Source organism: Schistocerca gregaria, chromosome 4 (assembly GCF_023897955.1).
Source record: "Schistocerca gregaria isolate iqSchGreg1 chromosome 4, iqSchGreg1.2, whole genome shotgun sequence".
Lineage (NCBI taxonomy): Eukaryota > Metazoa > Arthropoda > Insecta > Orthoptera > Acrididae > Schistocerca > Schistocerca gregaria.
In genome coordinates, this window is record NC_064923.1 from 455,581,759 (window position 1) to 455,598,332 (window position 16,574).

The window sequence follows — 16,574 nt, forward strand, 5'->3', positions numbered from 1 at the left end:
ATATGGGCAATGTCTTTAGTGCAAACTGCTGTCTGGGTTTAGTGCACTTTCTGCTACCATCTTAGTGCAGATTGTGATCACACATTTTTCTCGAGTTATGTTCACCCAGTGTTTTTTGAGTGCAAATTTTAATAACCGGATAGAAATGTCCCTGAAGATGAAGCCACAAGAGGATGACCATAAGAGACGGAAAATGACCTTAGAAACGAAACATAAAATCATTGAAAAACAAGAACATGGTGTGGGCATTGCTGATTTACCACGCACATACATTCAGTCTACATCAACTATTTGTACTATCCTCAAGAACAAGGACAAGATTAAGGAGGTAGATGCTTAAAAGGGAGTGACAAGAGTATCTAAAAAATGGTTTCATATTGTGATGTCAAAAGGTTAATCCTTATATGTATAAACAAAAAGCAGTTGCAAGGTGACACTATTAATGGTATCATCTTCTGGGAGAAGGTGAGAATAATTTTTGCAAATGTCGTTAAGAAAATGCCAGGATTACCAGAAACCAATGAACTGTTAAGGGAAGTAGTGGGTGGTTCAAGAAGTTTAACAGAAGAACCGGCATCCACAGCGTTTGGAGGCACTGTGAAGCAGTCAGCTCCAATACAAAAGCAACAGAGAACTTAACCAGCAACTTCAAGATGCTCATAGATTCTGATGGTTATCTGCCCCACATTATTTCTTTTTTTTAATTGTGATGAGACAGGTGCCATCTGTTCCTTCATAACAGCAGAGGAGAATGCATTGCCCAATCACAAGACAATTAAAGACAGTCTCACACTGCTATCCTGTGCCAATGCACACAGCGATTTGAAACTTAAACCGCTCCTTGTTTACCATTCAGAAACTCCATGGGCTTCAAGAAGTGCAAAGTCCAAAAGAGGAGATTAATGTGACGTGGAAGCCCAACAACAGGCTTGTGTGCACATGGTCTTTTTTGTGATTTGATCAACAAAGTGTCTGGTCCTTCAGTGAAAAAATGTTTGCTTGAAATCAAACAGCCACTCCATATCTTGCTCATTATGGACAATGCTCCTGCACATTCTCCAGGCCTACAAGAGCACCCACTTGAAGAATTTAAATTCATGAAGATCCAATTTCTGCCTCCCAACACCACTCTGTTACTCCAGCCTATGGACCAGCAGATTATTTTTAACTTTAAGAAGCTCTACATTAAAGCACTCTTCGAGCATTGCTTTGAGTTGACTGAATCTACCGATCTCACTCTCAGAGTGTTTGAGAAATATCACTTCAACATCGTTGCCTGCGTTAAGATGATCAAAAAGGCATGGGAAGGGGTTACCAAGAGAACTCTCACTTCTGCTGGGAAGAAACTTTGGCCAGAGTGTGTTGTCGAATGTGACTCTAAGACATTTTAGTCAGTTCCTGAGGAGAAGTGGATAACAATGATATTGATGAGCTTGTCAAAGATCACAGTCAAGTAATGACCACGGAAATAGCTTAAGGTGTTGCAGTGTGTTTCACAGCAGGAAGCTGTGGAGAAGATTTCTTAAGAAGAGGAGGAGGAGGAGGCGATAACAGCAAAGCAGCAATCTTCTGGTACAATAAGAGAAATGCTGCAAGCATGTGAAACAGTTGCATTGTACATCGAAAATCATCAACCCCTCAAAACAGTCGCTACATGTGCTACTTATTTATTTGATGGTAATCCTGTGTTGATTTTTTGCCAGGTGTTGAAGCATCAGCAGAAACAAATGACTAAGATAGCTTCCTAGTAAAAAAGAATTCCTAATTTATCGGGAATAATAAAGTACATAATACAGGGTGTACATAAAGTCCAGGGACACTTTCAATTATTTATTGCACAAGATGTCATACATATTGCATTTTGAAGAGAAACTCTGAAAGCTTTTTTTTACAAACATTCGATAGGTGAACTATGAGTGACCCGGCAAACGTCAATACGGTAATCTAATTCTTGCCACACCTGTTGCAGCATGGTATCATCGACTGTGGCAGTCGTTTCCCATATTCTCTCCCAGAGCTCAGTTACATCACGTGGTAGAGGTGGTACATACATCACATCTTTAATGTGTCCTCACAGAAACAAGTCACACGGAGTGTGATCTGGGAGGCCATTTCATGAAACAGCTGACCCCTTCTGCAGCACAGCCGATCCATCAGTAAGCAGATCCATGTTCAGGTATCCATAAAATTCACAATGAAAATGGGATGGAGTCCCATCCTGTTCAAAGATGAACGGAGAGTCTAATTGCATTTAAGGCACCAGTCATTGCTGCAACATGTCAAAGTAGGAATATCCAGTGACAGTACTCTTGGCAAAGAAGAATGGCCCGTACAGTTTTCGATGTCACAAGGCTCAAAAAACATTTACCTTTGGGAAATCGTGCTACAAAATTCAGCGCATTCATGTGGTTGCGTTGTACCCCACATTTGACAATTGTGCCTGATCACTTTCTCATTAGAGTGAAAAGTGGCTTCGTCGCTAAAAATTAAGCGATCAACAATTCCCATCCTCATTCAATTGTTGCAACTGTGAACAAAACTCCAAACGCTTGTCTTTGTCATCATCATTGAGCTTCTGCACTAGCTCCAATTTGAATGGTTTCATAGACAGCTTCTGTCGCAGGACTTTCCACTCGCATGCATGAGTCAGTGACTGGGCAGAGGTGCACCGTTTGTAGTCTGCACTGTAGGTGTTTGTTTATGTTTATCACCCTGGAGACCCCATGGAACAGTAGCTGGTGGCTGCTCGTCATTTTGGTGAGTTCCGCTACACTTTGTGGCCTGCGTCTGTGCTGTAGGTGTGTAGTAGTGGCCGAAAGTGCAGGTGGGGCGTTAGGCTTGTGTGATGTCGGCGATGGAGGTGGGGATGCTGTCAGCTGTAGCATGACCATGATGAGAATTAACCAATGAGCAGTGCTGTGTGAGCTCTAGTATTCTGTCAACCAGGCATAGTTTGAAATTTATTGTAGCATCCTCAGGTGCAAGCATCACTGTTGAATGCTCTCTGAAGTTTTAATAGCCACAGGGCACAATCCAGGAGTAGGCCATATCAATTTGCAGGTGAAGTTTGCACCACAGGGCGGAAAGCATGCTGTGACCAAGTGAGGTTTCACTTATCACTAGATAAAGCTGTTGCTCTGGTGAGTGCGACAGGCATTTTAGCAGAAGTGTCTTGACAATCTCATACTTGTTTATGTGCACACATCAAACAGAAAGTCGCTACCGAGATCAACGTTATCATCAATGTGGTTGAGAAGCACTGCAAATTTGTAGTTGTTCTAAGTGATGCCAGTGGTCTGCATCATGCATTCCATAAGCGTAAACAGCAGCATAGGCCAGTCCATGTTCTACAGAGGGAGTTTCAGCTAAGGACATGTAGAGTGGTAAGGGCCATGGTTATGTGAGGCTGGCACCATCATTTGGCGAGTATTGCCTGGTACAGTAGATGCAGCAGATATGGAAGCAATGGAATGCAATGCTTCCATGTCTACTGTGGTGTGTGATGAAGGTATGTGCAGCACTTTAGACATAAGCCGAGCATGAAGGTGGGCATGACCAGCAGTATGTGGTAAGTAGTGCTGGTCCATGGGAGCTGTCAGGTGCTGAATCCAGGCATTAGACACGCATGGAGAAGTTGCAGTCTGTGCGCGTTGTTGCAGCTGCAAGCGAACTCGGGGCAGGTGGCAGAGACGTGAAGTCACTAAGGTGACATGGCAGTTGCAATGAAGATATGGGCAAATGCCGCCCAACCACATAATCCATGTCAGACAGATTGCTTTTATGTCCAGAAAGTTCACTATAACCCATCTTCACTTTGTCCAGGAGGTAGTAAGTAGTTAAAAATGGTTTGAGGATAATGTCACAGGGCCAGTGTTGACCCATTACTGCAGTACTCTGGTGGGTATCTTTATAGTTTTGCAAAACACAAGGAATGTTAATGCATGTAGATTCACTGGCACTAAAGAAGTGTCCATGGGAATAAGTGTCATTACTTCCCACTCGTAAGCTCAGAGCACTACGTGTACTGATAAATGGGGTGAGAGGAAGTCAATGTTTGCCCGGAAGCACTTGTTTTAGCAGAATTGCTAGGCTAACAGTCACTCAGCATCATTACACCACTGTCACAGGTAAGGGACCACTAAGAATTCGACACAATCATCATTGGCTGGTTTGGTGTAAAGTGGCAAGAGTCTGGCATGGCAGACATGGAAACAATGGAAGAATTGCCATCAGTTCAGTAAACACTGCCGAATCGGAAACTCCGCACAGGTTTTGACGAAACTGTATCAAACTGAGGCATGCAAAGCTCATGGAATCCACTGGCGTTCATGAAGAGGTGAGGTCAATGTCACTGAGCAGGAAACAGTTGAGCTGGAGGTGGCTGTGACTTTTGCAGGGCAATGGACTGGTGCAAGAGATTTTACATTATAAATGGTTAAACTTTCAGGGTCTCCACTATAGGAAGTACAGTACTCATAGTTGTTATATGCAACAACTAACAGTTCATACAATTCCATATAAATGTTTTATTGTCCAACAAGGTACAAAGCATTTTATCACAAACATCGATCAGAAACTACAGGCCCAGAGAGGTTAGTCAAGTTACATCAGAGCAGTGTTCTGGGCAACTCCACTGATTTACATCCCTACATACCCATTTTCTCCATGTAAATGATTCATTGAAATTTGTATCTGCCAATTAGTTATGAAGTATGTATTGATTCTCATATTATGGAGATGTGATTAAATTTGCAGAGACTATTTATATATGAATACACGACTGCATTTGAATGTGAGTAGGTGGGTGACTTAGTATGAAGAAGGTGGAATGTGTCCAGAATTATATTTAAATTTTATAGAATGAGAAGAAAGTGCAGGTGTTTACAAGCAATTTATGTTGAAGTGAGAATTATTAAACGAGTGAAAAGTAATTTGTAGGCCGGGAGGAAGGATTTAATAATGCTGAAAATTGTATTTAAATTCTGCATTACTCCAGGGCAATTATTTTGGTCTACTTGACAATCTGTTATCAAGAAAATTATGTGCAGTAATTATCCTCTATCTAATTCTATCAGTTTTGCCTTTTCTCATGCATTTAAATACCGTGTCTGAACCATTGGACTGAAGCGTAAAATTACATCGACACCATACAGCCGATGCCTTTATGACAAAAGGCAGTTGACACTTCAGTTTGCACCACAATACTATTACTTCCGCCATAACATTCACCACTTACCCAAAGATTAATGCAAAGCTTTCCAGAGTTTAGTGGGAAGGAGCAGTTGGGACAGCAGGGAAGACTTTATGAATTAAATCATTACAGCAAAATGTTAGGTTTTTTAATACAATGAATTCAATAAATTACAAATCAAACTTAAAACCAACATCTGTACAATGAATAATTCAATAAATACTTTTAACAAAATTTACATTTAATTGATATCTTACATTTTTATACATAATTAAAAACATAAAAATCAGCTTGAAAGTTAAAATCTTTCGACAGTAGGAAGCTACTCTGGTGAACTGAAGAAACTAGTACCTCTGTAGAAAAACAGACAACAAAACTGGGATCCACATCACATCTAAATATAATTAATAAAAACAAAAGCCAGAAAATTACAAAGTTATTAAGTAAACAATCAAATCACATAAAAAGGGATTCATTAATCACAGTAATTCAGTGCAGTTTCAGTGTCCTAGATCCATTCAGTATCTAGACTACTGTTCACAGGTAACTGATTCATGTGCCTTTCACTTGTTACAACAACAGTATAAATCTTATTTTACATTTTTTCCTGTAACAGCATTTTTAAGAATCCATTGGTGTTTCAATACTTCTTGCAGAGGTAGTCTGTTCTGTGGCACAACCACAAGTAGCTGCAAAGAAGAGATGAACTTTGTTAGCTCAGATGTTAACCTACAGCCAGTAAACCATTCAATTCCAATGGAAATAAAATTTAAAAATAACAAAATTTAAAAAACTTACACGAGGCAAACTAAGACATGTCAGACTGATCAGAATGAGAGAAGGTTGCCAATCATCAGCTGATTTATATAATAACCCAATGAATAGCTATTTATGACACAGCATATCACAAATTACTGTAAGACAATATTCATTTCATCGACTTTAATTATAGCTTATACTCAGTTCTTTGCAATAGGTAAAATGTTGGAACTTTCATCTGTTATGTTTCTTACTGCCATGCATAATTTTTTTCTATTTTTAGTGCAGTTGCATATGTAATGTGTGCATGAAAGTGTAAAATTGTTATTTAGGCAAAGTTCTATTTAAATGTATTGACTAGTTCACTGTATTGATCTTCCCCATTACAATGATGCAATCAGTTTGACAACATGTTCACATAATTAAAAGTCAAAACAAACTGACAATTATAAAACAGTACATAGCAAAAACAAACATTGTGACATGATAGGCATAATACTAAAAGGTCTTACCATTCCTTTGAAAGTTGACGATTCACTCTTCCTGAGAGTATACTTTAATTACCTGGAATTAATTAACTTAAAAAACTGACATCACAAGTTCGAACCTTCATAATTTCAGTTGCCTATTTTCCCTCAGTGCAGTGTACATAAAGACTGTACTTACTACATTTTTTCTAACACAGATGATACCCCATTATTAATTGATGAGGTCATTGACAAAAATTTTGCATGATTTACCATAACGTAACATTACTTTCAAGCTGGATGTAATACTTCTAGTTACAGTATTCCCAACGTAGAAGCATAACAATTTTACTTTTACACTTTACAAGCCTTCAACATTTTTCGTAAACCTGGTAACGGAAATCCTATAGTCCATCAAAAATAGCAAAATCTAACCTAACCGATTGTTGAAACATTATGTAGTTCCTCACAACAAATATTTGCATGCCATTCTTTAAATAGTCCACCCAACCCTAAAATCACCAGACAAGCTTCAAATATGAAATATGTATCACCTATTTGAAAGGGGGCAGTGGCCAGAAAGCATAGAAGAAATTACTATATCAGTCAGTGCAGGAAAGTCCACTGCAGTCATAACAACTCATAAAATGTAATGTGTTCAAGTCAAATATTATATTCTGTCATTTATTAACTCAATGACGGTATCTTGTAATTACTTCACATTGTAAATTTGCATTCAACTTTGATGACTGATTCACTTTGATGATGGTATACTGCTAAGATAACAATTCAGTACAGCAATAGACAGCAATGCTTAGTGCAAAGATACGTTCACTGTGCAATCTGAAGTGTGACGTTTGCTCAACATGTTTGTTACACCTGTTAAAGTATTCCGTCACCCAATATAGTTACTAATATTGTGACATATTGACTGTATTTTGACATGCCAGACAATTGCCAACTCTTTTGTCTTAGTGTAGGTCTACTGCACTATAATCAGATAAAAAGATCTGTGACCAAGTGCAGTATGTAAAATTTCTTTACTAGCATTTAAAAGAACTGAAATCTCAACTGGCCGTCAAGTGTTAACACTTCTAATGTGTTGTTAAGAGTGATAATTGGCATTACATACTGTGTGGGCTACATTACAGGAATTATCCTTCTGCACTAACAGTTTTCAGCCTGTCACAATGACCAAAAGAAGAGACTCCAGCTACCAAGAACAATGAAGCAGGTAAAGCAAATTAGTTATACGCGACAAAATAAAGTTCAAGCTGTCTTATGTTTGTTGCATGCTCTTAATTTTATGTAATCTCCACATTATTGGCCTAGATACTATTTCAAATGGCTATTCTACCAATACGTCAACTGTCAATCCAGGTGTCTTATACTACTTGCGTGTAATAGTCCAACCATCTTTCATAAAGCTATCATTGTCAACCGTTTTGCTCCCATCTCACTAAAATAATTAAAAAGTCTCAACTGTAAATATATCTGTTTATCCAAACCAAACAGAACTGTGGCACACTACTGGAAAAAAAAAAGAGGACAAAACATTACTCGAACAGCAATGGGAATCCTAATATTCTGACAACACAGCTGTTAAACAACAAAAGTTAAAAATACTTCAACTAACTGGCAGATTTCATAGTTTCAAATTTGTATAAACATCCTCTCATTATGGACTGTACGGAAGGTCACCGTTTCAAATAAAATACTGTTTGTGTGAGATCTAAGGTATTGGTGGTTCACATTTGTCATGAAGCTAAGTTTGAATTCATAAGAATTTGAAAAATTTCTCTCTGTTCTGTAACATTTGAAACAATGAGAACTTCATGTAGGAATATCAACAATGTAGGAAAAGATAAATTGCTACTTACTGTAAAGAAGACGTTGCAACTGATAAGACACTTACATAAAGCTTTCAGCCACAGTCTATATCAGCAAAAGAGAAACACATACCATTCTCACACACACAAGCACGCACACCTCATACATACATTACCGCCACCTCCAGCATCTCTAGTCGAAATGTATTCCGGCCTGAGGTGCTGGTACTGCGCATGCCTGCAACATAATGTGTATTCTTTATTATACCAACATTTCTTATTTAATATAATTATGAAATAAGGTCACCTTTGCAATAAGATCCCTTGCATCATTTGAAATGAATGGTGGGAATGAATACTGAGCTCTGCTTATTTGGCGACACATATCATCATAAACAGCAGATTCAAATGGCGGCTTGCCAACTAAACATTCGTAGCAAAGGACTCCAAGACTCCACAAATCAACCTTTTCATCATGAGGGTGATCTTTGATCATTTCGGGAGAAAGATAATCCAGCGTCCCACATAAAGTAGTCCTCCTGAAAGTGAAGATGCCAGGAATTCATGTGCCAGAAACAAGGTGCAAACTAACAAATATGAACACACTTAAAGGCACAATGAAATTATGATTAACTATCTCAATATTACTGTGTCCCTTGAAACACCAAATGGTGTTCTTCCTTTGTCTAGAAGAACCTATTGCTTTGGCCTTTCACGATTTTATCAGCACATATTACAAAACCAGAATGTAAATTAATATAAAAGGTCCAGTGTGATTTACAAATCCCACCAGTTTTAAAAGTAGCCATATTCTGATGCCTTAGGAAAGCTAGTCCTATTTAACACTGGATTCAACCGGCAGCAACACTGCATCGATGAGACAAACATGAGTTGTGGGGATTCATAAGCTTGCTAACACTGTCTCCCTCTTGCCGCACCCCCCCCCCCCCCCCCACCTCCGCCCCCTCTACGATCGTCTCCATGGGAGAATAGCAGCCTGCATTGGTGCGAAAGGTGGATATACACTGTACTATTGCCGACATTGTGCATGCTCTGTTGCCTGTGTCTATGTGCCTGTGGTTCTGTCAGTGTGATCATGTGATGTATCTGACCCCAGGAATGTGTCAAAAAAGTTTCCCCTTCCTGGGACCATGAATTCACGGTGTTCTTATTTCAATTTCCAGGAGTGTATTTGTAATAACTTATTACTATCTGCAGTAGAAACTGACCAAATTTCATGTTTATATTTTAGTTTATCAAATAATAGTACCTGAAAGTTAAAAAAATGTGGTTTTGAGAAAACACATTCAAAGTTTAATACTGCAATTCTAGTTTAGTTATTGATGAGAGTTACTTTCCACTAATATCTTCCTGCATGAGCATAATCTGAATCATACTGATTTTTCTTCTCTTGGTCCCTCTTTTCTTTCCACCTTCTTTTGTGTATTTTAAATTAGCAATATCTGCTTTGCAGATTCTCTCTATTTGCACCAAGGATTTTGCAGTATCTGAACTAGGTTTTATGCCCAATAATTCCAAAACCTCCGTTTTTCTAATTACACCATCATTGAAGCATAAAATACCATAATAAACACCAAATTTGAGGGTTGGAAGCTGAACAAATACAGTTTCGGTAACTGGTTCCAAATGACAACTCACACATTCATTTAAATTTTGGGATTTCCCATGAAGAGATTTCTTCAACAAGGTATCTTTACAAAGGTCTCTAAAAATTGGTTTAATTTCATTCATTACTGATGCAGGTAAAGAATGTTTGTGGTCATATCTGGCACTTTTCCTGTACTTGCACCAAGTGTCAGGATCATTCGAGCAAAGACCATGCACTGTATATTCATTTATGGAAAGCTTATGGGAAAAGATAGCCCATACACATTTATTCATGTTTTCTAAATTCCTACATTTCTTCTTATTGCCAAGCCATAATAATTCTGTAATCTATCTATTTCAACATTTGTCATACGACCTTTACCGCATATCTTCTTACCATCTTCCAATACTATTTTTGACCTTTCTTTCACGAATCTTCTCAACCTGGACCCCATTCTCTTCTGGACATGCCCGATGCACTCTAATTTAGGAATTGTGACATTAGGACCATAGGGTTGTTCTGCACATAACCTGTCATAAGCCTTGCTGTCACCGTCCCCTAAATGCTGTGTATCTGGCACCTCTGTTTGCCACTGAACGATTAAAAATCCTGAGAACTCTTGCTATTTCCATTCCACCACTTGGACCAGTATAATTCATCTGACAGTTATGTTCATGCTCTTTCTCAGTTCCACTGTCAAGTTTTACAGTACTTGCTTAGAATATCTACAGCAATTACCTTGCCAGTATCAAATGATGTAACTGTCACAACACCATTTAGTGAAGTGTTGTCCATGTTTCTGCCAGTTGCCATCAAAATATGCACAAATATCACCTCTTTCACTTCATCACTTTTCTCGAGTGCTTCTTCAGCTGCTTCCTTCATTGAGATGTCAAACTTCAGCAACATTATTTTAAGTCATAAATTTTGCAGGATTTAGAAAGTCAGGTAATGCACGTAAGAGTTTGCCCATCTCCATCCCTTTACCAATAGATCTGAGACCATAAACTAGCCTTATGTTCTTCTCATATAAATTATTTGCCATTTTTGATGTCATCGTAGCAACTGCTCCACATTTTTTTTTAAGTCAATGTCAAGTTTGACAAAGTCCTGTTTACAATGACATCAACTCTCACCCAAAGATACATCATGTGGTCTTTCAAATAAAATGATGGAATGGTGTGGTGGGCCTTAACTACGTGTCCTTTGACTCAGTGTTGAAATATTAAAAGTTTTGGCTGGTTTCGTTGTCTAGGGGTGGGATACATAGTTGCCACATTACAAGCCAAATACTACTGAGTCTACAGTATATAATAGGAATACACACATTAATCTAATGGTCAAAGGTCCCTATCACTCAACAATTGCTACGGTAATGTAGGAATTTATAAATGAAAGATTGCAATTACAGAAATTCAGGTACTATTTTAACAACTTTAAATGACAGGTGCGATAGCAGAAGTACCTTTAAGAATGCCCTTTATTACTGTAACACTTATTGGTGTCGATGGTCCAACAATTAAATAAAATATAAGTTGAACAATAGGGAAACAATAGATTCCTATGGCACATAATTAGTTATGAACAACATAGCTCACGGGATATTCACTTCTAAACACACACTATGTCTTCACTGTAGAAGCCACAGGAAACCTAACAAGTGCACAAGTCGGCATTCTCAAGTATTTCTATCTGCCGTGACTAAGCACAAACCGCTCCACATTCTCACGACCGTGCGTCCATCGTGCCGTACCGTCCCTGACTATCTGTGACCTCTCCCGTACTGTTGTCCCACCTCCAGCCAGTCTCCCCATTTACGAGTGCTGTAATTGGCTAGAGCGCTCCCATGTCTTCAAGCCAACACACATTCACAAAGAATGAAACACATTCAAAACACTGGATTTACATTTAAATTTTTGAAATTAAATAAATATTCCTACGGCTGGACCATAAACACACTAACATACATCACATACATAAACAAATTAAACAAGCATTTATCAAAGGAACAGCAAGCAAGGTAGGCCAGTAGTCTAATGTCTCTGCTTTCTAAAACAAAGTAAATACTTAACCAATTTCCTTATGAATAAAGCATGCCGTTACCATTTTTTCGTGTAACTGCGGAGTACTTATGGCCTGATGCGATCGGTAGTAATCTGCTACTTTGTCCTCCAACAACTCGTATACTATTCAAGTTACATGCCTGTAATTTACACTAATATAGGTTTACACTATTAGCTTTCTAAAGACATATTGATCGACGAAATCTGATGAACCATTTAGATTTTAGAAATTTGTTGCTAGGTGTTACCATCAGATACTAAACTTTAAACTAATAAAGATACTGAAAATCTGATTACACCATCAGAAGCATTGTGCAAATAATAGTAATGTACATGTTTCCTTTTTAGACATCATGATTCATCTGGCTACTATTAATTTCTATACAAACTGTGAAATGTTTGCCATGACGGTTTCACAAAGTCCACCATCTTTGGCACTCTTCGCATACAAGTATCTTTCATCAGCCATGCTCTTGGGCTGGACCACTCTTACTCCGGCACCACGCAGTCGGCCTGCCGAGGGGCCCATGCGGCCACACCAACTCTGAACATAGAATATTTTCGGGGCACCACAATTCGCCCATTACCTCACAACCACCACCACATATTCTGCAGACAGTATTTTTGGAAATGAAATCACAGATCATTCTAAGGTTCATCATAATATTTCCAAACGAAAGTTCATCTCCACAAGCTGACTGGGAGGAAATGCCTTGAAGACACTACAGTTTCTTTCTCGATTTTCTTCACGTCTAATATTCTTGTGTCCTTTGACCCATTATCCTCATTTACCTTCACATATTTATTTCCTCTGAATTTTAATTTAGACGAGAATTTCTTTATTCGTGGCATTTTTACGAAAACACGCAGAACCAAAGAATATACGAATCAACAAGTACTTCACTCACAACAAGCTTCACTAAGTACAATGATTAACATTTGAAAACAATAACAAACACGATCAGAAAAATGAGTATTGATAGTAGATACAGAGTAGGAAACATTGAAGTGATAAAACAATAGAAGCATGAAATAATATACAAGGAGTATAAGAATGCTGTGCATTATCTCCGCATGGCGCAAAAAGGAAGGTGTGGCATTTAAATGTCAGATTGCATATAGTGTCAGGAAAACTATTACATGTCACAAAAAAATTGTATTTATATAAACGAAAAACTGTTTCACGCGTGAAAGACCAGGCAATTCAAGTATGCTAAAATCTAAAAATCAAGTTTTTTTTAAGCCCACTTGCCTCCTCTCCCCCCTTAAGGGATCTGACATTCCATGCTCCAATCTATAGAACACCAGTTTTCTTTCTTCTGATAAAGACGTCGTCCTGAGTAGTCCCCACCTAGATATAAGAATGGAGGACTATTTTACTTCCAGAATATTTTACCCAGAAGGATGTCATTATTTAACCACACAGTAAAGAATGTCCTTGGGAAAAATTATGGCTGTAGTTTCCCTTTGCTTTCAGCTGTTTGCAGTACCAGCATAGAAAGGCAGTTTTGATTAATGCTTCAATGCCTGATCAGTCAATCATCCAGACTGTTGTCCCTGCAACTACTGGAAAGGCCACCACCCCTCTTCGGGAACCACACGTTTGTCTGGCTTCTCAACAGATAGCCATCCATTGTGGTTGCACCTACAGTATGGCTATCTGTATCGGTGAGGTATGCAAGCCTCCTGCAGTGGCATCAAGGTCCATGGTTCATGGAGGGGAGGGGAACAAGCAGATGATGGATGAAACCCAACGAGTTTACACTGAAGGGAGCTTTAAAAATGTCCTACAGTCAAATGTGTGTGTCAGTGAATAAAACAGTCATGGTCTACAGTGAGGACAGACCCTGTTAAATTCCTCTAGAGGTGCATCTTAACTAATAGTCTCCATGGCAATGAAGACTGCCTTATATATGAAGAGGTGGAGGATGAAGTTCAGACAAATTTCAAGGGTTTTAAAGGTCAGTTCGGTTTTGTAAACTGAAAGATTTTAGGTGGCTTTGCCATCTAATTATAAAAATGTTTTTTCATTTAAGAAAAGTTGCTTAAAAATTGTGATGCATCATAGTACATAAAATGACAACTCACTTTTCTAGGACAAGTGGCTGCAAGGGTTGACATCACTTTACAATTAGGAGGGGAGGGGAGGGGGAAGGAATGGGGAAATCAATCCAAGTCACTGCAGAGGAGCATATAAACCAAATGCAAGCAGACACTGACAACTTATTGTGAAACTGTCAACTACTGCTACAAAATTATGGATTGTAAATTACTTTGTTAAATACGATTCTGTTATGGTAGATAGCTAAAATTAACTCTAGAATCATGTTCTATACACACCTTGAATGGGGTGAATGGACTGACCAGCCAAAGTCTGCAATTTTCAGTTCACCTTTAGCACCAATAAGCAAGTTTTCTGGTTTGATGTCCCTATGAATCACCCTTTTACCATGGCAATACAGAAGAGCATCAGCCAACTGTGCTATGTAGGTAGCTGTTCTGAAAATTATTTTTTTTGGTATTTTGAGAAAAATTTGCAACATTTAATTTCAGTTCTTACAAAATAATCTGCATCTGTGTACATTAACCCTCCAGTGAATTTTACCTTCCTTCATCTAGCCTTTGTTGTGGCTGAGATTTTATTTCCTTGAAAAGTTCTCCCTTAGGAGCATATTCCAAAATAAGATATACTCTTGCTTTATCATGGAAATAACCATACATTTTCAAAATGTTTGGATGCCTGCAAATTTTGAGGAACATTATGAAGTAAGTATTTATGCTGCAACTGCAGAGTATAATCATTGCAACTTACCTTAAGTGTGACTGTATTTCAATTTCTCTTCTTAGCTGGTGCTGAACATTCGCACTTTCCAGCTGGGATTTGACTAGAACTTTGAGTGCGATTACATATTTCGAATTTTTTTCTCTAGCAAGGTAAACCTTCCCAAACTTCCCTTTCCCCAGTGCTCTCCCAATTTCAAAATCAGACAATGTCCAGCTCTTGCTGAAATTAATTTTAACGTTTACGTTATTAATAGTTTTATATAGAGAAAGAAATTTGCTAAGGTCAACAAAGGAATCAAAAAGTCAAAGTAATATGAAAGTTGTCACATTTCAACAGTCAACGTTCCTAAAATGTCTTCGTAGCTGTTAGTTCTTCATTACAATATTACTGACAGTTTCAAAATGGGTCTGGTCATTAATACTATTTTGACATCATATGACCCGTATTGCACTGAAAGAGTACTTCACTTTTTTTTTTTTTTAAGTAAAAAGAGCTAGAAACACTTTATGTAGAGTATAAAGAAATACCACAGTATAGGTACCATCAAATAGTCTATAACCATTCTTTTCTGACATATATTTGACAAAGATTTTTTTACGGTGTAATTATATGATAAACTTGTTCCATGTAAGAAAACTTTCATGGTTGCATATATGGACCTACTACAGGGTGCAAGTCTAGGAATTGCAATAATACACATTGTAATTATAATGACCACGATATTTGTCGTTAGCACTTATCTATAGCACCAGTAACTACTCCTCTAAGAATGACCCAAGACTAAAAAAAAACTGGTCCGAGAAATGTGGTGAAATAAAAGGCATTCGAACAACGCTACTGTTAAGAAATCTAAAATACACAAATGTACAGGGCTCTCCTTATCCATATGCCTTAACACCAATTAAATTAATATAAAAGCACCATCACATTTAGGAATCAAGAAATTCTTCTCAAGTGTGCCAACAATGTAGCATAAACGTAACCCACGATTTCATTAAATAAATACATAAATAGTTGTTTACGTTAACAGTGGGAGGTTATGCGGGGGAAAAAATTACCTGCTGGCCCGCGCATCTTTTGCAGCTTCTTCTTTTCTAAGTTCTACATTAGGCGCCTTTTGAGTAGCCGTTCCGGCTGCCTTTTCCGGCTTCTCACTGAAAACATGACCACGTCTACCTCTGATATTGCTCCTTATGATTATAGTTGTATTGAAAAAAAAAAGTAATTATTTCAATACAATATTTACGTTCGTGGATTCCGTAATTTTTCAGAAGTTTTGATGTCCAGGATCTTAATAACTTTCTTACGCGTTTCTTTCACTGTTGTTGACATTTCACGGCAAGTCCTATTTAACACTTAAAACTGAACTGTTTCGACAAGCACGACTGCTCTGCGTACATTCAAATCATGCAGCGTCTTACACGGTACCAGCTTTTACAAAACGAGCCAAATACTTCGAAACTTACTATTCTACAGACACCACATGTATCTGACAGAAAAGTGTTTTAAACCCAGATGCATTTAAAAGGAAAGTGTGCCTGTTTGCTATTGGCTCTGTGTCGCAACAGTCATTTGTCTATACACACCTAATTGGCTACCGCATGGTACCCAATGCAACAAGTCGATATCTTAGTCGAACCTATTTAGTAACCTTGGTCGAACCTATGGTCGAACCACAGTCTAACAACTGTGTCTATCACAATCTAACACAAGAGTTTACTTGTATAAACGTTTCAAACTTTCAAAGAGGGTCGCGTCTCGAGAATACGTTGAAGTCGATGACCGCCCTGGAGGTTCTAGCACATCAGTTAGCGACGACAGTGTGGAAGAAGTAAAGTTAATGTTTTTGCAAAATCTCCGAATCACCACCA

General features: G+C 38.2%; 1 protein-coding gene across 1 annotated transcript; it reads right to left on the minus strand.

Moving 5' to 3' along the window:
• Positions 1 to 5,309: 5,309 nt before the first annotated feature.
• Positions 5,310 to 16,320, minus strand: LOC126267537 (aurora kinase C-like). The gene is made up of 7 exons (XM_049972838.1): positions 15,950 to 16,320; positions 15,762 to 15,857; positions 14,731 to 14,922; positions 14,524 to 14,658; positions 14,259 to 14,417; positions 8,554 to 8,785; positions 5,310 to 5,880 (listed from the first exon to the last, which is right to left on the minus strand). The coding sequence occupies exons 1-7, from the start codon at positions 16,033 to 16,035 to the stop codon at positions 5,782 to 5,784; spliced, it is 999 nt and encodes a 332-aa protein (XP_049828795.1). The 5' UTR covers positions 16,036 to 16,320; the 3' UTR covers positions 5,310 to 5,781.
• Between the last annotated feature and the right edge of the window lie 254 nt (positions 16,321 to 16,574).

Excerpts from the sequence above, each read along its gene's own strand:
- LOC126267537 (XM_049972838.1), bottom strand. The coding sequence starts at position 16,035 with ATGTCAACAACAGTGAAAGAAACGCGTAAGAAAGTTATTAAGATCCTG. Across the intron at positions 14,923-15,761 it reads AAAGATGCGCGGGCCAGCAG|CAAGAGCTGGACATTGTCTG; the intron begins GTAATTTTTTCC and ends AATTAATTTCAG. Across the intron at positions 5,881-8,553 it reads CAAGGGATCTTATTGCAAAG|CTACTTGTGGTTGTGCCACA; the intron begins GTGACCTTATTT and ends TCTTCTTTGCAG.